This window comes from Oncorhynchus nerka, linkage group LG18 (genome assembly GCF_034236695.1).
Source record: "Oncorhynchus nerka isolate Pitt River linkage group LG18, Oner_Uvic_2.0, whole genome shotgun sequence".
Taxonomy (NCBI): Eukaryota; Metazoa; Chordata; class Actinopteri; order Salmoniformes; family Salmonidae; genus Oncorhynchus; species Oncorhynchus nerka.
This window is the reverse complement of record NC_088413.1, coordinates 14423465-14442136: the sequence shown is the minus strand read 5'-3', so window position 1 is coordinate 14442136 and position 18672 is coordinate 14423465. Positions and strand designations below refer to the sequence as shown.

Here is an 18672-nt window from a genome sequence, read left to right as displayed (position 1 = left end):
GAGAGTAAGAGTGGAGAAAGAGAGAGTAAGGAGTGGAGAAAGACAGAAAGAGAGAGTAAGGAGTGGAGAAAGACAGAAAGAGAGAGTAAGGAGAAAGACAGAAAGAGAGAGTGGAGAAAGACAGAAAGAGAGAGTAAGGAGTGGAGAAAGACAGAAAGAGAGAGTAAGAGTGGAGAAAGACAGAGTAAGGAGGGAGAAAGACAGAGAAGGAGTGGAGAAAGACAGAGAGAGAAAAAACAGAGTAAGGAGGGAGAAAGACAGAGAGAGAGAGTTATACTACTAATTTAAAATGCACATTGTAGACCCCAATCAATACAGTTATGTGACACTGTAGACATACAAAGTAAAGTAAAAACAAAATCTCCTGGCCAGTACGGGTATCGAACCCACCTTCGCAAGTTATTAGCACGACGCTCTAACCAACTGAGCTAACCAGCCTTAGATAATGCTCATTTGACGGATAAAGGTGGAAATAACTACACCGTACTAAATAAGAGCTCAAGACATTCCATAACAAATCCATCACCTATTGAGAAAATAAACTATGAGCCCCTAAGCAAGCTGGTTCCGGGCTCTGTTCACAAACACACCCACAGGGCTCCAGGACAGCAACACAATTATGTGTGTGGATGAAGCTCTTAATTTGGCATTGGGAAAAACACGAGATGTGGGCGGGGCTAGGTCTACACAAGGGTGCCAAATTAAAAATAAAAATAAATTTAACTCACAAAAGCCATGAGGCCGATAAGTAAAGCTTATTAAAGATCAGTGATACTATCAAGAGTGGTGTGCGGTTTCCTTTTCCCTGGAACTTCTTTATGTATAATGTTTACTGTATATTTTTATTGTTTATTTCACTTTTGTATATTATCTACTTCACTCGCTTTGGCAATGTTAACATATGTTTCCCATGCCAATAAAGCCCCTTGAGTTGAATTGAAATTGAATTGAGAGAGATAGATAAGCAATGAAACACAGAAAGAGAGAGTAAGGAGTGGAGAAAGACAGAGAGAGAGAGTAAGGAGTGGAGAGAGACAGAAAGAGAGAGTAAGGAGTGAAGAAAGAGAGAGTAAGGAGTGGAGAAAGAGAGAGTAAGGAGTGGAGAAAGAGAGAGCAAGGAGTGGAGAAAGACAGAAAGAGAGTAAGGAGTGGAGAAAGAGAGAGTAAGGAGTGGAGAAAGACAGAGTAAGGAGTGGAGAAAGACAGAAAGAGAGTAAGGAGTGGAGAAAGAGAGAGTAAGGAGTGGAGAAAGAGAGAGTAAGGAGTGGAGAAAGACAGAAAGAGAGTAAGGAGTGGAGAAAGAGAGAGTAAGGAGTGGAGAAAGAGAGAGTAAAGGAGTGGAGAAAGACAAAAAGAGAGAGTAAAGGAGTGGAGAAAGAGCGTGCAGCTGTCTGCTGGTTCTTTACCTCTCTGTACTTAATGTCCTTCTCTAGTTAATGTGTGACCAAGTGAGCATGGGGAAAGGTAGGTGTGTGTATGTATGTGTGTGTGTGTGTGTATGTGTGTGTGTGTGTGTGTGTGTGTGTGTGTGTGTGTGTGTGTGTATGTATGTGTGTGTGTGTGTGTGTGTGTATGTGTGTTTATGGCACTTGATTGTGTTTCTTTTCAACCAACAAATAACCCTCCCTGAACTTTGAATCCTTTATGAGCCAATCAGCAACTGCTTCCCAGGACAAAACTAGTGTCACCTGTCCAGTAACTAAGGTTATCTGGGCAGGTAACCGTGACAACATAAATAATTCAGAAGGAGAGGGAGCCAGCCGCCTGTGAAAAAGAGAGACAGAGAGAGAGAGAGAGAGACGGGGGTGAAGGAGAGGCAAGGGAGTGACACAGACGAAGAAAGCAGGTTGAGAAAACAAATGTCCAAAAAGAGGGACTGTGAGAAAAGAGTCAAACGATAAGGAGAGATAGAAAGCAGGAGTGAGGGAGTGAAAAACAGGCCGACGGGGAGAATGGAACGGTTAGGCTAGAGACCAGAGACCAGAGTCCAGAGACCAGAGACCAGAGACCAGAGTCCAGAGATCAGAGACCAGAGACCAGAGACCAGAGTCCAGAGTCCAGAGAGAAAAATAAACTACGAGGGTGAATCAGGGAAAACTCCAGTCCGGTCATGGAAGCAGAGCTGGAAGAAGAGGACGGGAGTTTCACTAACATCTCCCTCGCCGATGACAGACCTACAGGTAAGACAAACTCACCTTTAATTACAAAGCTAGTAGCTCTGTCCATTCACCTACAAACCTGCAGGGGAGAGGGGGGTAAAGTTGAGCCACCCTTGTTTCTAGGAAACCACAGACAGACAGACAGACAAACACACACACAGACACACACACACACACACACACACACACACACACACACACACACACACACACACACACACACACACACACACACATACTGTAAAGGCCTCATTCCCCCAGAGAGACAGAGACAAACACACTGTAAAAGCCAGAGAGACAGAGACAAACACAAAGCTACAGAACACAGAGGTACAATAAGCTACAGAACACAGAGGTACTATAACCTACAGAACACTGAGGTACTATAAGCTACAGAACCTTAGGACTAGAGGTACAGAACCTTAGGACTAGAGGTACAGAACCTTAGGACTGGAGGTACAGAACCTTAGGACTGGAGGTACAGAACCTTAGGACTAGAGGTACAGAACCTTAGGACTGGAGGTACAGAACCTTAGGACTGGAGGTACAGAACCTTAGGACTAGAGGTACAGAACCTTAGGACTGGAGGTACAGAACCTTAGGACTAGAGGTACAGCACCTTAGGACTGGAGGTACAGAACCTTAGGACTGGAGGTACAGAACCTTAGGACTAGAGGTACAGAACCTTAGGACTAGAGGTACAGAACCTTAGGACTAGAGGTACAGAACCTTAGGACTAGAGGTACAGAACCTTAGGACTAGAGGTACAGCACCTTAGGACTAGAGGTACAGAACCTTAGGACTAGAGGTACAGAACCTTAGGACTAGACTAGGTACAGAACCTTAGGACTAGAGGTACAGAACCTTAGGACTGGAGGTACAGAACCTTAGGACTAGAGGTACAGAACCTTAGGGCTAGAGGTACAGCACCTTAGGGCTAGAGGTACAGCACCTTAGGACTAGAGGTACAGCACCTTAGGGCTAGAGGTACAGAACCTTAGGACTAGAGGTACAGGTGTTGCCAACCGCTGTTGCTCCGCTAGCCTGTCTAGTTCACTACTCAGGGAGTGACCGAGAGACTGTCAGAGCTGCAGTGTGTGTGTGTTTAAGGTGTCTGAGGCTGTACTATCGGCACAAACAGATACAACCTTCAGAAACAATGTACGCATACAGACGCACACAGTGCTGCCACACCTAATCGGATGTCAAATGTCCTTCACGTTTTCCCTTCATCAGACTACTAGTCTACGTCTAGTGGAAGGAGCAAGTAGACAAGAGGAGGGAATGAGTTCATACATGCGTATTGTTTCGGGGCCCAATAAATGTGGTGTTATATTTTGCTTCCGGCTGTGTCTGTTTGCATTGCGCTGCTCCCCCTGTCGGCCGCGTCGGTTCCTACACCCAGATAATGCGAGGAGGTCCCATCGCCGACTGTCATACATGGAAATCCGCAGTGTCGTCTAGCACATAACAACGTTATCCACACAAAACCCCGGCTAACGTTTTGACACAATATTGTTATTATATCGAAGGGTAAGTGACTGACATTTCAGAAATGTAACGAGACTACGAGGCTTGTCGTTGTTGAGAATCGCACGTCAATTCTACGGATTTGACAGATTTTCTGAGATTTTAGCTGTCTAACTTGCTACTGTAACGAGCATTGTGACTAACTACGAGTTAGTTAGGTACACAAACTAACATCATAATATCGCGGTTATTAATGTGATAGCCGGTAGTTAGATACAGGAGTCGTTTTCTTCCTTCTCTGTAAAAGGTGAGCATATCGTATGAACCAGCTAGATGGCTAACATTAGCCTGCCGCTATGCTAACTTACCAGCTGGCTGGTCTTGGGTGTGTTTAGTTACTGTAACAGCTAGAGAGACAGCTAGCTGGCTGGTCTTGGGTGTGTTGTTGTTTAGTTACTGTAACAGCTAGAGAGACAGCTAGCTGGCTGGTCTTGGGTGTGTTTAGTTACTGTAACAGCTAGAGAGACAGCTAGCTGGCTGGTCTTGGGTGTGTTTAGTTACTGTAACAGCTAGAGAGACAGCTAGCTGGCTGGTCTTGGGTGTGTTTAGTTACTGTAACAGCTAGAGAGACCGCTAGCTGGCTGGTCTTGGGTGTGTTTAGTTACTGTAACAGCTAGAGAGACAGCTAGCTGGCTGGTCTTGGGTGTGTTTAGTTACTGTAACAGCTAGAGAGACAGCTAGCTGGCTGGTCCTGGGTGTGTTGTTTAGTTACTGTAACAGCTAGAGAGACAGCTAGCTGGCTGGTCTTGGGTGTGTTGTTTAGTTACTGTAACAGCTAGAGAGACAGCTAGCTGGCTGGTCCTGGGTGTGTTGTTTAGTTACTGTAACAGCTAGAGAGACAGCTAGCTGGCTGGTCCTGGGTGTGTTTAGTTACTGTAACAGCTAGAGAGACAGCTAGCTGGCTGGTCCTGGGTGTGTTTAGTTACTGTAACAGCTCGAGAGACAGCTAGCTGGCTGGTCTTGGGTGTGTTTAGTTACTGTAACAGCTAGAGAGACAGCTAGCTGGCTGGTCTTGGGTGTGTTTAGTTACTGTAACAGCTAGAGAGACAGCTAGCTGGCTGGTCTTGGGTGTGTTTAGTTACTGTAACAGCTAGAGAGACAGCTAGCTGGCTGGTCTTGGGTGTGTTGTTTAGTTACTGTAACAGCTAGAGAGACAGCTAGCTGGCTGGTCCTGGGTGTGTTGTTTAGTTACTGTAACAGCTAGAGAGACCGCTAGCTGGCTGGTCCTGGGTGTGTTGTTTAGTTACTGTAACAGCTAGAGAGACAGCTAGCTGGCTGGTCTTGGGTGTGTTTAGTTACTGTAACAGCTAGAGAGACAGCTAGCTGGCTGGTCTTGGGTGTGTTTAGTTACTGTAACAGCTAGAGAGACAGCTAGCTGGCTGGTCCTGGGTGTGTTTAGTTACTGTAACAGCTAGAGAGACTGCTAGCTGGCTGGTCTTGGGTGTGTTGTTGTTTAGTTACTGTAACAGCTAGAGAGACAGCTAGCTGGCTGGTCCTGGGTGTGTTTAGTTACTGTAACAGCTAGAGAGACAGCTAGCTGGCTGGTCTTGGGTGTGTTTAGTTACTGTAACAGCTAGAGAGACAGCTAGCTGGCTGGTCCTGGGTGTGTTTAGTTACTGTAACAGCTAGAGAGACAGCTAGCTGGCTGGTCCTGGGTGTGTTTAGTTACTGTAACAGCTAGAGAGACTGCTAGCTGGCTGGTCTTGGGTGTGTTGTTGTTTAGTTACTGTAACAGCTAGAGAGACAGCTAGCTGGCTGGTCTTGGGTGTGTTTAGTTACTGTAACAGCTAGAGAGACAGCTAGCTGGCTGGTCCTGGGTGTTGTTTAGTTACTGTAACAGCTAGAGAGACAGCTAGCTGGCTGGTCTTGGGTGTGTTTAGTTACTGTAACAGCTAGAGAGACAGCTAGCTGGCTGGTCTTGGGTGTGTTTAGTTACTGTAACAGCTAGAGAGACAGCTAGCTGGCTGGTCCTGGGGTGTGTTTAGTTACTGTAACAGCTAGAGAGACAGCTAGCTGGCTGGTCTTGGGTGTGTTTAGTTACTGTAACAGCTAGAGAGACAGCTAGCTGGCTGGTCCTGGGGGTGTTGTTTAGTTACTGTAACAGCTAGAGAGACAGCTAGCTGGCTGGTCCTGGGGGTGTTGTTTAGTTACTGTAACAGCTAGAGAGACAGCTAGCTGGCTGGTCCTGGGTGTGTTTAGTTACTGTAACAGCTAGAGAGACAGCTAGCTGGCTGGTCCTGGGTGTGTTTAGTTACTGTAACAGCTAGAGAGACAGCTAGCTGGCTGGTCCTGGGTGTGTTTAGTTACTGTAACAGCTAGAGAGAGCTAGCTGGCTGGTCCTGGGTGTGTTTAGTTACTGTAACAGCTAGAGAGACAGCTAGCTGGCTGGTCCTGGGTGTGTTTAGTTACTGTAACAGCTAGAGAGACAGCTAGCTGGCTGGTCCTGGGTGTGTTTAGTTACTGTAACAGCTAGAGAGACAGCTAGCTGGCTGGTCCTGGGTGTGTTTAGTTACTGTAACAGCTAGAGAGACAGCTAGCTGGCTGGTCCTGGGTGTGTTGTTTAGTTACTGTAACAGCTAGAGAGACAGCTAGCTGGCTGGTCTTGGGTGTGTTTAGTTACTGTAACAGCTAGAGAGACAGCTAGCTGGCTGGTCCTGGGTGTGTCTAGTTACTGTAACAGCTAGAGAGACAGCTAGCTGGCTGGTCCTGGGGGTGTGTTTAGTTACTGTAACAGCTAGAGAGACAGCTAGCTGGCTGGTCCTGGGGGTGTGTTTAGTTACTGTAACAGCTAGAGAGACAGCTAGCTGGCTGGTCCTGGGGGTGTGTTTAGTTACTGTAACAGCTAGAGAGACAGCTAGCTGGCTGGTCCTGGGGGTGTGTTTAGTTACTGTAACAGCTAGAGAGACAGCTAGCTGGCTGGTCCTGGGTGTGTTTAGTTACTGTAACAGCTAGAGAGACAGCTAGCTGGCTGGTCCTGGGGGTGTGTTTAGTTACTGTAACAGCTAGAGAGACAGCTAGCTGGCTGGTCCTGGGGGTGTGTTTAGTTACTGTAACAGCTAGAGAGACTGCTAACATCACGTGTCATCTTGGCCTCTTATGTCTTCCTCTGTCTTCTTGTTTGGGTATGTAGATGATGGTAGCCAGCTAACGTAGTAGTACTGGTGTTCACTTCTCTAGCTACTTTTATCCGCGTTGTTAGAGTTACTAGTCCGTTAGGCAGGTGGAGGAGTTAACTGGGGACCGTTAGTTGGAGACCAAGGGCTTTTTGGTTTCGGGACAGATGAGGTCCCTGAATGAGATGGCAACATCCTGCACATGTTACGTTGCTTTGGACCTTTGTATCACAGTGGTTTAAGGCACTGCATCTCAGTGCTGGAGGCGTCACTACAGACCGTGGTTCAGCGGTCTGAGGCGTCACTACAGACCGTGGTTCAGCGGTCTGAGGCGTCACTACAGACCCTGGTTCAGCGGTCTGAGGCGTTACTACAGACCCTGGTTCAGCGGTCGAAAGCACTGTGTCTCAGTGCTAGAGGCGTCACTACAGACCCTGGTTCAGTGGTCTGAGGCACTGTGTCTCAGTGCTAGAGGCGTCACTACAGACCCTGGTTCAGCGGTCTGAGGCACTGTGTCTCAGTGCTAGAGGTGTCACTACAGACCCTGGTTCAGCGGTCTAAGGCACTGTGTCTCAGTGCTAGAGGCGTCACTACAGACCCTGGTTCAGCGGTCTAAGGCACTGTGTCTCAGTGCTAGAGACGTCACTACAGACCCTGGTTCGATTCCAGGCTGTATCACCACCGGCCGTGATTGGGAGTCCTGTAGGGCGGCGCACAATTGTCCCAGCGCCGTCCTGCTTAGGGTTTGGCCGGGGGTTTGGCCGTCGTAAATAATAATTTGTTCCTAACTGACTTACCCAGTTAAATAAAGATGTATAATATAAATCATATGATCTAACTATATGTTTCGCTCACCTTGATGTGTCTACAGGGGACAGAGGAACTGCAGTCCTGCTCACCAAACAGGACAACGAGGACTTCACCATGAACTGTCACATGGATGGTAATGAACAACAACACATCCTCTGGTCTGCCTGCCTGCCTGCCTGCCTGCCTGTCTGATTACGTGTGTGTTCAGTAATATAGTGTGTGTTGTGTTTGTCAGGAGACATGGAGAACCAGGTTGAGATGGAGGAGAAGACGAGGCTCATCAACCAGGTGCTGGAGCTACAACACACACTGGAAGGTAACATCTCTCTGTTACACATCTCTCTCTCTGTTACACACATCTCGCTTCCTGTTACACATCTCTCTCTCTGTTACACACACCTCTCTCTCTGTGACACACATCTCTCTCTCTCTCTGTTACACACATCTCTCTCTCTCTGTTACACACATCTCTCTCTCTGTTACACACATCTCCCTCTCTGTTACACACATCTCGCTCTCTGTTACACACATCTCTCTCTCTGTTACACACATCTCTCTCTCTGTTACACACATCTCTCTCTCTGTTACACACATCTCTCTCTCTGTTACACACATCTCTCTCTCTGTTACACAGTGGAAGGTGTGTTCATGTCTCCTCTCTGTTACACAGTGGAAGGTGTGTTCATGTCTCTCTGTTACACAGTGGAAGGTGTGTTCATGTCTCTCCTCTCTGTTACACAGTGGAAGGTGTGTTCATGTCTCTGTTACACAGTGTAATGTGTGTTCATGTCTCTCCTCTCTGTTACACAGTGGAAGGTGTGTTCATGTCTCTGTTACACAGTGGAAGGTGTGTTCATGTCTCCTCTCTGTTACACAGTGGAAGGTGTGTTCATGTCTCTCTGTTACACAGTGGAAGGTGTGTTCATGTCTCCTCTCTGTTACACAGTGGAAGGTGTGTTCATGTCTCTCTGTTACACAGTGGAAGGTGTGTTCATGTCTTTCCTCTCTGTTACACAGTGGAAGGTGTGTTCATGTCTCCTCTCTGTTACACAGTGGAAGGTGTGTTCATGTCTCTCTGTTACACAGTGGAAGGTGTGTTCATGTCTCTGTTACACAGTGGAAGGTGTGTTCATGTCTCTCTCTCTGTTACACAGTGGAAGGTGTGTTCATGTCTCTCCTCTCTCTCTGTTACACAGTGGAAGGTGTGTTCATGTCTCTCCTCTCTCTCTGTTACACAGTGGAAGGTGTGTTCATGTCTCTCCTCTCTGTTACACAGTGGAAGGTGTGTTCATGTCTCTGTTACACAGTGGAAGGTGTGTTCATGTCTCTCCTCTCTCTGTTACACAGTGGAAGGTATGTTCATGTCTCTGTTACACAGTGGAAGGTGTGTTCCTATGTTCATCTCTGTTACACAGTGGAAGGTGTGTTCATGTCTCTGTTACACAGTGGAAGGTGTGTTCATGTCTCCTCTTGTTACACAGTGGAAGGTGTGTTCATGTCTCTGTTACACAGTGGAAGGTGTGTTCATGTCTCTGTTACACAGTGGAAGGTGTGTTCATGTCTCTGTTACACAGTGGAAGGTGTGTTCATGTCTCTGTTACACAGTGGAAGGTGTGTTCATGTCTCTGTTACACAGTGGAAGGTGTGTTCATGTCTCCTCTCTGTTACACAGTGGAAGGTGTGTTCATGTCTCTGTTACACAGTGGAAGGTGTGTTCATGTCTCTCTCTGTTACACAGTGGAAGGTGTGTTCATGTCTCTGTTACACAGTGGAAGGTGTGTTAATGTCTGTTACACAGTGGAAGGTGTGTTCATGTCTCTGTTACACAGTGGAAGGTGTGTTCATGTCTCTCCTCTCTGTTACACAGTGGAAGGTGTGTTCATGTCTCTCCTCTCTGTTACACAGTGGAAGGAGTGTTCATGTCTCCTCTCTGTTACACAGTGGAAGGTGTGTTCATGTCTCTCTGTTACACAGTGGAAGGAGTGTTCATGTCTCTGTTACACAATGGAAGGTGTGTTCATGTCTCTCCTCTCTGTTACACAGTGGAAGGTGTGTTCATGTCTCTGTTACACAGTGGAAGGTGTGTTCATGTCTCTCCTCTCTGTTACACAGTGGAAGGTGTGTTCATGTCTCTGTTACACAGTGGAAGGTGTGTTCATGTCTCTCCTCTCTGTTACACAGTGGAAGGTGTGTTCATGTCTCTCCTTTCTGTTACACAGTGGAAGGTGTGTTCATGTCTCTCCTTTCTGTTACACAGTGGAAGGTGTGTTCATGTCTCTGTTACACAGTGGAAGGTGTGTTCATGTCTCTGTTACACAGTGGAAGGTGTGTTCATGTCTCTCTGTTACACAGTGGAAGGTGTGTTCATGTCTCTCTGTTACACAGTGGAAGGTGTGTTCATGTCTCTGTTACACAGTGGAAGGTGTGTTCATGTCTCTCTGTTACACAGTGAAAGGTGTGTTCATGTCTCTCTGTTACACAGTGGAAGGTGTGTTCATGTCTCTCTGTTACACAGTGGAAGGTGTGTTCATGTCTCTCCTCTCTGTTACACAGTGGAAGGTGTGTTCATGTCTCCTCTCTGTTACACAGTGGAAGGTGTGTTCATGTCTCTCCTCTCTGTTACACAGTGGAAGGTGTGTTCATGTCTCTGTTACACAGTGGAAGGTGTGTTCATGTCTCCTCTCTGTTACACAGTGGAAGGTGTGTTCATGTCTCTGTTACACAGTGGAAGGTGTGTTCATGTCTCTCCTCTCTGTTACACAGTGGAAGGTGTGTTCATGTCTCCTCTCTGTTACACAGTGGAAGGTGTGTTCATGTCTCTCCTCTCTGTTACACAGTGGAAGGTGTGTTCATGTCTCTCTGTTACATAGTGGAAGGTGTGTTCATGTCTCTCCTCTCTCTGTTACACAGTGGAAGGTGTGTTCATGTCTCTCCTCTCTCTCTGTTACACAGTGGAATGTGTGTTCATGTCTCTCCTCTCTCTCTGTTACACAGTGGAATGTGTGTTCATGTCTCTCTGTTACACAGTGGAATGTGTGTTCATGTCTCTCCTCTCTCTCTGTTACACAGTGGAAGGTGTGTTCATGTCTCCTCTCTGTTACACAGTGGAATGTGTGTTCATGTCTCTCTGTTACACAGTGGAAGGTGTGTTCATGTCTCCTCTCTGTTACACAGTGGAAGGTGTGTTCATGTCTCTCCTCTCTGTTACACAGTGGAAGGTGTGTTCATGTCTCTGTTACACAGTGGAAGGTGTGTTCATGTCTCTGTTACACAGTGGAAGGTGTGTTCATGTCTCTGTTACACAGTGGAAGGTGTGTTCATGTCTCTGTTACACAGTGGAAGGTGTGTTCATGTCTCTGTTACACAGTGGAAGGTGTGTTCATGTCTCTGTTACACAGTGGAAGGTGTGTTCATGTCTCTGTTACACAGTGGAAGGTGTGTTCATGTCTCTGTTACTCAGTGGAAGGTGTGTTCATGTCTCTCTGTTACACAGTGGAAGGTGTGTTCATGTCTCTCCTCTCTCTGTTACACAGTGGAAGGTGTGTTCATGTCTCTCCTCTCTCTGTTACACAGTGGAAGGTGTGTTCATGTCTCTCCTCTCTCTGTTACACAGTGGAAGGTGTGTTCATGTCTCTCTGTTACACAGTGGAAGGTGTGTTCATGTCTCTCCTCTCTCTGTTACACAGTGGAAGGTGTGTTCATGTCTCTCTGTTACACAGTGGAAGGTGTGTTCATGTCTCCTCTCTGTTACACAGTGGAAGGTGTGTTCATGTCTCTCCTCTCTGTTACACAGTGGAAGGTGTGTTCATGTCTCTCCTCTCTGTTACACAGTGGAAGGAGTGTTCATGTCTCCTCTCTGTTACACAGTGGAAGGTGTGTTCATGTCTCTCTGTTACACAGTGGAAGGAGTGTTCATGTCTCTGTTACACAGTGGAAGGTGTGTTCATGTCTCTCCTCTCTGTTACACAGTGGAAGGTGTGTTCATGTCTCTGTTACACAGTGGAATTTGTGTTCATGTCTCTCCTCTCTGTTACACAGTGGAAGGTGTGTTCATGTCTCCTCTCTGTTACACAGTGGAAGGTGTGTTCATGTCTCTGTTACACAGTGGAAGGTGTGTTCATGTCTCTCCTCTCTGTTACACAGTGGAAGGTGTGTTCATGTCTCTCCTCTCTGTTACACAGTGGAAGGTGTGTTCATGTCTCTGTTACACAGTGGAAGGTGTGTTTATGTCTCTCTGTTACACAGTGGAAGGTGGGTTCATGTCTCTCCTCTCTCTCTGTTACACAGTGGAAGGTGTGTTCATGTCTCTGTTACACAGTGGAAGGTGTGTTCATGTCTCTGTTACACAGTGGAAGGTGTGTTCATGTCTCCTCTCTGTTACACAGTGGAAGGTGTGTTCATGTCTCTGTTACACAGTGGAAGGTGTGTTCATGTCTCTCCTCTCTGTTACACAGTGGAAGGTGTGTTCATGTCTCTCCTCTCTGTTACACAGTGGAAGGTGTGTTCATGTCTCTCTGTTACACAGTGGAAGGTGTGTTCATGTCTCTCCTCTCTGTTACACAGTGGAAGGTGTGTTCATGTCTCCTCTCTGTTACACAGTGGAAGGTGTGTTCATGTCTCTGTTACACAGTGGAAGGTGTGTTCATGTCTCTCCTCTCTGTTACACAGTGGAAGGTGTGTTCATGTCTCCTCTCTGTTACACAGTGGAAGGTGTGTTCATGTCTCTGTTACACAGTGGAAGGTGTGTTCATGTCTCTCCTCTCTGTTACACAGTGGAAGGTGTGTTAATGTCTGTTACACAGTGGAAGGTGTGTTCATGTCTCTGTTACACAGTGGAAGGTGTGTTCATGTCTCTCCTCTCTGTTACACAGTGGAAGGTGTGTTCATGTCTCTCCTCTCTGTTACACAGTGGAAGGAGTGTTCATGTCTCCTCTCTGTTACACAGTGGAAGGTGTGTTCATGTCTCTCTGTTACACAGTGGAAGGAGTGTTCATGTCTCTGTTACACAATGGAAGGTGTGTTCATGTCTCTCCTCTCTGTTACACAGTGGAAGGTGTGTTCATGTCTCTGTTACACAGTGGAAGGTGTGTTCATGTCTCTCCTCTCTGTTACACAGTGGAAGGTGTGTTCATGTCTCTGTTACACAGTGGAAGGTGTGTTCATGTCTCTCCTCTCTGTTACACAGTGGAAGGTGTGTTCATGTCTCTCCTTTCTGTTACACAGTGGAAGGTGTGTTCATGTCTCTCCTTTCTGTTACACAGTGGAAGGTGTGTTCATGTCTCTGTTACACAGTGGAAGGTGTGTTCATGTCTCTGTTACACAGTGGAAGGTGTGTTCATGTCTCTCTGTTACACAGTGGAAGGTGTGTTCATGTCTCTCTGTTACACAGTGGAAGGTGTGTTCATGTCTCTGTTACACAGTGGAAGGTGTGTTCATGTCTCTCTGTTACACAGTGAAAGGTGTGTTCATGTCTCTCTGTTACACAGTGGAAGGTGTGTTCATGTCTCTCTGTTACACAGTGGAAGGTGTGTTCATGTCTCCTCTCTGTTACACAGTGGAAGGTGTGTTCATGTCTCTCCTCTCTGTTACACAGTGGAAGGTGTGTTCATGTCTCTCCTCTCTCTCTGTTACACAGTGGAAGGTGTGTTCATGTCTCCTCTCTGTTACACAGTGGAAGGTGTGTTCATGTCTCTGTTACACAGTGGAAGGTGTGTTCATGTCTCTCCTCTCTGTTACACAGTGGAAGGTGTGTTCATGTCTCCTCTCTGTTACACAGTGGAAGGTGTGTTCATGTCTCTCCTCTCTGTTACACAGTGGAAGGTGTGTTCATGTCTCTCTGTTACATAGTGGAAGGTGTGTTCATGTCTCTCCTCTCTCTGTTACACAGTGGAAGGTGTGTTCATGTCTCTCCTCTCTCTCTGTTACACAGTGGAATGTGTGTTCATGTCTCTCCTCTCTCTCTGTTACACAGTGGAATGTGTGTTCATGTCTCTCTGTTACACAGTGGAATGTGTGTTCATGTCTCTCCTGTTACACAGTGGAAGGTGTGTTCATGTCTCTCTCTGTACACAGTGGAAGGTGTGTTCATGTCTCTCTGTTGTTACACAGTGGAAGGTGTGTTCATGTCTCCTCTCTGTTACACAGTGGAAGGTGTGTTCATGTCTCTCCTCTCTGTTACACAGTGGAAGGTGTGTTCATGTCTCTGTTACACAGTGGAAGGTGTGTTCATGTCTCTGTTACACAGTGGAAGGTGTGTTCATGTCTCTGTTACACAGTGGAAGGTGTGTTCATGTCTCTGTTACACAGTGGAAGGTGTGTTCATGTCTCTGTTACACAGTGGAAGGTGTGTTCATGTCTCTGTTACACAGTGGAAGGTGTGTTCATGTCTCTGTTACACAGTGGAAGGTGTGTTCATGTCAGTGGAAGGTGTGTTCATGTCTCTCTGTTACACATGTAAGGTATGTTTTACATGTCTCCTCTCTCTGTTACACAGTGGAAGGTGTGTTCATGTCTCTCCTCTCTCTGTTACACAGTGGAAGGTGTGTTCATGTCTCTCCTCTCTCTGTTACACAGTGGAAGGTGTGTTCATGTCTCTCTGTTACACAGTGGAAGGTGTGTTCATGTCTCTCCTCTCTCTCTGTTCCACAGTGGAAGGTGTGTTCATGTCTCTGTTACACAGTGGAAGGTGTGTTCATGTCTCCTCTCTGTTACACAGTGGAAGGTGTGTTCATGTCTCTCCTCTCTGTTACACAGTGGAAGGTGTGTTCATGTCTCTCCTCTCTGTTACACAGTGGAAGGAGTGTTCATGTCTCCTCTCTGTTACACAGTGGAAGGTGTGTTCATGTCTCTCTGTTACACAGTGGAAGGAGTGTTCATGTCTCTGTTACACAGTGGAAGGTGTGTTCATGTCTCTCCTCTCTGTTACACAGTGGAAGGTGTGTTCATGTCTCTGTTACACAGTGGAATTTGTGTTCATGTCTCTCCTCTCTGTTACACAGTGGAAGGTGTGTTCATGTCTCCTCTCTGTTACACAGTGGAAGGTGTGTTCATGTCTCTGTTACACAGTGGAAGGTGTGTTCATGTCTCTCCTCTCTGTTACACAGTGGAAGGTGTGTTCATGTCTCTCCTCTCTGTTACACAGTGGAAGGTGTGTTCATGTCTCTGTTACACAGTGGAAGGTGTGTTTATGTCTCTCTGTTACACAGTGGAAGGTGGGTTCATGTCTCTCCTCTCTCTCTGTTACACAGTGGAAGGTGTGTTCATGTCTCTGTTACACAGTGGAAGGTGTGTTCATGTCTCTGTTACACAGTGGAAGGTGTGTTTATGTCTCTCCTCTGTCAGTGAGGCTCCAGTTGTGTTAATGGAGCTCCTAAATGGGTCTCCGATTCTATCTTCAACCAAGTTTTGTGTGGAGGTGTAAAACATTCAGTCTAGGCAGGGAGGGAGGAGTATTTGGCATTGATGTGGAATAAGGTAAAACAGTCTAATCTGGCAGGGAGGAGTATTTGTCATTGATGTGGAATAAGCTAAAACAATCAGTCTAGTCTGGCAGTGAGGAGTATTTGGCATTGATGTGGAATAAGCTAAAACATTCAGTCTAGTCTGGCAGGGAGGAGTATTTGTCATTGATGTGGAATAAGCCAAAACATTCAGTCTAGTCTGGTAGGGAGGAGCATTTGGCATTGATGTGGAATAAGCTAAAACAATCAGTCTAGTCTGGCAGGGAGGAGCATTTGGCATTGATGTGGAATAAGCTAAAACAGTCTAGTCTGGCAGGGAGGAGTATTTGTCATTGATGTGGAATAAGCCAAAACATTCAGTCTAGTCTGGTAGGGAGGAGTATTTGGCATTGATGTGGAATAAGCCAAAACATCCAGTCTAGTCTGGTAGGGAGGAGTATTTGGCATTGATGTGGAATAAGCCAAAACATTCAGTCTAGGCAGGGAGGGAGGAGTATTTGTCATTGATGTGGAATAAGCCAAAACATTCAGTCTAGTCTGGCAGGGAGGGAGGAGTATTTGGCATTGATGTGGAATAAGCTAAAACATTCGGTCTAGTCTGGTAGGGAGGAGTATTTGTCATTGATGTGGAATAAGCCAAAACATTCAGTCTAATCTGGCAGAGGGAGGGAGGAGTATTTGGCATTGATATGGAATAAGGTAAAACAGTCTAGTCTGGCAGGGAGGAGTATTTGGCATTGATATGGAATAAGGTAAAACAGTCTAGTCTGGTAGGGAGGAGCATTTGGCATTGATGTGGAATAAGGTAAAACAGTCTAGTCTGGCAGGGAGGAGTATTTGGCAATGATGTGGAATAAGCTAAAACAGTCTAGTCTGGCAGGGAGGAGTATTTGGCATTGATATGGAATAAGGTAAAACAGTCTAGTCTGGCAGGGAGGAGTATTTGGCATTGATATGGAATAAGGTAAAACAGTCTAGTCTGGCAGGGAGGAGTATTTGGCATTGATATGGAATAAGGTGTCTAGTCTGGTATTTGGCATTGATGTGGAATAAGGTAAAACAGTCTAGTCTGGCAGGGAGGAGTATTTGGCAATGATGTGGAATAAGCTAAAACAGTCTAGTCTGGCAGGGAGGAGTATTTGTCATTGATGTGGAATAAGCTAAAACAGTCTAGTCTGGTAGGGAGGAGATGTGTCATTGATGTGGAATAAGCCAAAACATTCAGTCTAGTCTGGTAGGGAGGAGTATTTTGCATTGATGTGGAATAAGCTAAAACATTCAGTCTAGTCTGGTAGGGAGGAGTATTTGGCATTGATGTGGAATAAGCTAAAACAGTATAGTCTGGCAGGGAGGAGTATTTGGCATTGATGTGGAATAAGCTAAAACAGTCTAGTCTGGCAGGGAGGAGTATTTGTCATTGATGTGGAATAAGCTAAAACAATCAGTCTAGTCTGGCAGGGAGGAGTATTTGGCATTGATGTGGAATAAGCTAAAACATTCAGTCTAGTCTGGCAGGGAGGAGTATTTGTCATTGATGTGGAATAAGCCAAAACATTCAGTCTAGTCTGGTAGGGAGGAGCATTTGGCATTGATGTGGAATAAGCTAAAACAATCAGTCTAGTCTGGCAGGGAGGAGCATTTGGCATTGATGTGGAATAAGCTAAAACAGTCTAGTCTGGCAGGGAGGAGTATTTGTCATTGATGTGGAATAAGCTAAAACAATCAGTCTAGTCTGGCAGGGAGGAGTATTTGTCATTGATGTGGAATAAGCCAAAACATTCAGTCTAGTCTGGTAGGGAGGAGTATTTGGCATTGATGTGGAATAAGCCAAAACATTCAGTCTAGTCTGGTAGGGAGGAGTATTTGGCATTGATGTGGAATAAGCCAAAACATTCAGTCTAGGCAGGGAGGGAGGAGTATTTGTCATTGATGTGGAATAAGCCAAAACATTCAGTCTAGTCTGGCAGAGGGAGGGAGGAGTATTTGGCATTGATATGGAATAAGCCAAAATATTCAGTTTAGTCTGGCAGGGAGGAGTATTTGGCATTGATGTGGAATAAGCCAAAAACATTCAGTCTAGTCTGGTAGGGAGGAGTATTTGGCATTGATGTGGAATAAGGTAAAACATTCAGTCTAGTCTGGTAGGGAGGAGCATTTGGCATTGATATGGAATAAGGTAAAACAGTCTAGTCTGGCAGGGAGGAGTATTTGGCAATGATGTGGAATAAGCTAAAACAGTCTAGTCTGGCAGGGAGGAGTATTTGTCATTGATGTGGAATAAGCCAAAACATTCAGTCTAGTCTGGCAGGGAGGAGTATTTGGCATTGATGTGGAATAAGCCAAAACATTCAGTCTAGTCTGGCAGGGAGGAGTATTTGTCATTGATGTGGAATAAGCCAAAACATTCAGTCTAGTCTGGCAGAGGGAGGGAGGAGTATTTGGCATTGATATGGAATAAGCCATCAGGTTTCTGTATCGGTGTTTCATCCATCATTACTTAGGCGGGGTGGCCTCCCTGTCAACCTCTGTTGCACCCAGCCTTAAAAACAATTATCTAGGGGAAACACTGGTCTGTCTAGTTCTAAGTCCCGTACCTCTGTTGTTCCAGATCTGTCAGCACGTGTGGATGCGGTCAAAGAGGAGAACCTGAAGTTGAAGTCGGAGAACCAGGTTCTAGGCCAGTACATCGAGAACCTCATGTCGGCCTCCAGTGTGTTCCAAACCACCGACAACAAGAGCAAACGGAAGTAACCCACGGCGACCAAGGGGAGTTGAGACCACCTACAAAAGCCTGGTAGCAGGTCTGTTTGTGCCGACACAAACCGTAGGCATGATGGCACAGACAGACTGGCACTCAGGCTACCTGCAACATCTCCTCTCCCAAATGACAGCAGAGGAGGTAGAAGATGTTTGTGACCACAGTTCTAGGGACAGATATGAGCGTGTTCCAAATGGCAGATTATTTCCTAAGTAGTGCACTATGTAATGCACAGAATGCCATAAGCTCTGGTTAAAAGTAGTGTACTATGTAGGGAATAGGATGCCATGAGCTCTGATTTAAAAGTAGTGTACTATGTAGAGTAGTCTGATCCTAGATCTGTGGTTAGGGGGCAACTTCTAATTCCAGACCCCAAAATCCTCCCTCCACTCCAACTACACCCCTAAGAGTCCAGTTTACATTCTTGTTTGACCTCTTTTTACCCTCCCCCTAACATAACCCCCCCCCCCCACATGATTTAACTGGTTTTATAATTCACCTAATTATACTGTTTTGTGTTGTCATGTCAACGGCATCTCTAATGAGTTATGACATCAGACCTTTTTATTTTGATGACTGGTTGGATGTGGAAGGAAACTGGACTTGTTGGATATGAATATGGCCAAACTCCTGGCCCCAAAATATGAATCAAACATATTGAATGACATACAATAATATAATAACGCATCCCATCGACTGTTCTCTCTCATCTGATTGGTCAAAAGGTTACTAAGTGTCTTTTTTTTAAAAATTGTTAATTTCCACCACTTATTGATCAACACAAACATTATGAAATATGATTCTGTATGGTGTATTTTTTTTTAAGCACTACTAAGATACTC

The 18672-nt window shown here is 45.8% G+C and overlaps 1 protein-coding gene across 4 annotated transcripts; it reads left to right on the top strand.

Annotated features, from left to right (window-relative positions):
* Positions 1-1720: 1720 nt before the first annotated feature.
* Positions 1721-18666, top strand: LOC135561756 (short coiled-coil protein B). 4 transcript variants are annotated; one of them, XM_065003552.1, is made up of 4 exons: positions 1721-2180; positions 7674-7745; positions 7851-7928; positions 17681-18666. In XM_065003552.1, the coding sequence occupies exons 1-4, from the start codon at positions 2111-2113 to the stop codon at positions 17821-17823; spliced, it is 363 nt and encodes a 120-aa protein (XP_064859624.1). In that variant the 5' UTR covers positions 1721-2110; the 3' UTR covers positions 17824-18666. The 4 variants fall into 4 exon arrangements, with proteins under 4 accessions (XP_064859624.1, XP_064859623.1, XP_064859626.1 ...); XM_065003551.1 differs by having other exon boundaries at positions 1722-2180; positions 7848-7928; XM_065003554.1 differs by lacking the exon at positions 1721-2180 and adding an exon at positions 3570-3692.
* The last annotated feature ends 6 nt before the right edge of the window (positions 18667-18672 follow it).

What these genes read in the sequence shown, in the direction of transcription:
- LOC135561756 (XM_065003551.1), top strand. Translation starts at nt 2,111, where the DNA reads ATGGAAGCAGAGCTGGAAGAAGAGGACGGGAGTTTCACTAACATCTCC. An exon ending in CGCCGATGACAGACCTACAG is followed by an intron (nt 2,181 to 7,673) that starts GTAAGACAAACT and finishes ATGTGTCTACAG; the next exon opens with GGGACAGAGGAACTGCAGTC. An exon ending in CATGAACTGTCACATGGATG is followed by an intron (nt 7,746 to 7,847) that starts GTAATGAACAAC and finishes TGTGTTTGTCAG; the next exon opens with GAGACATGGAGAACCAGGTT.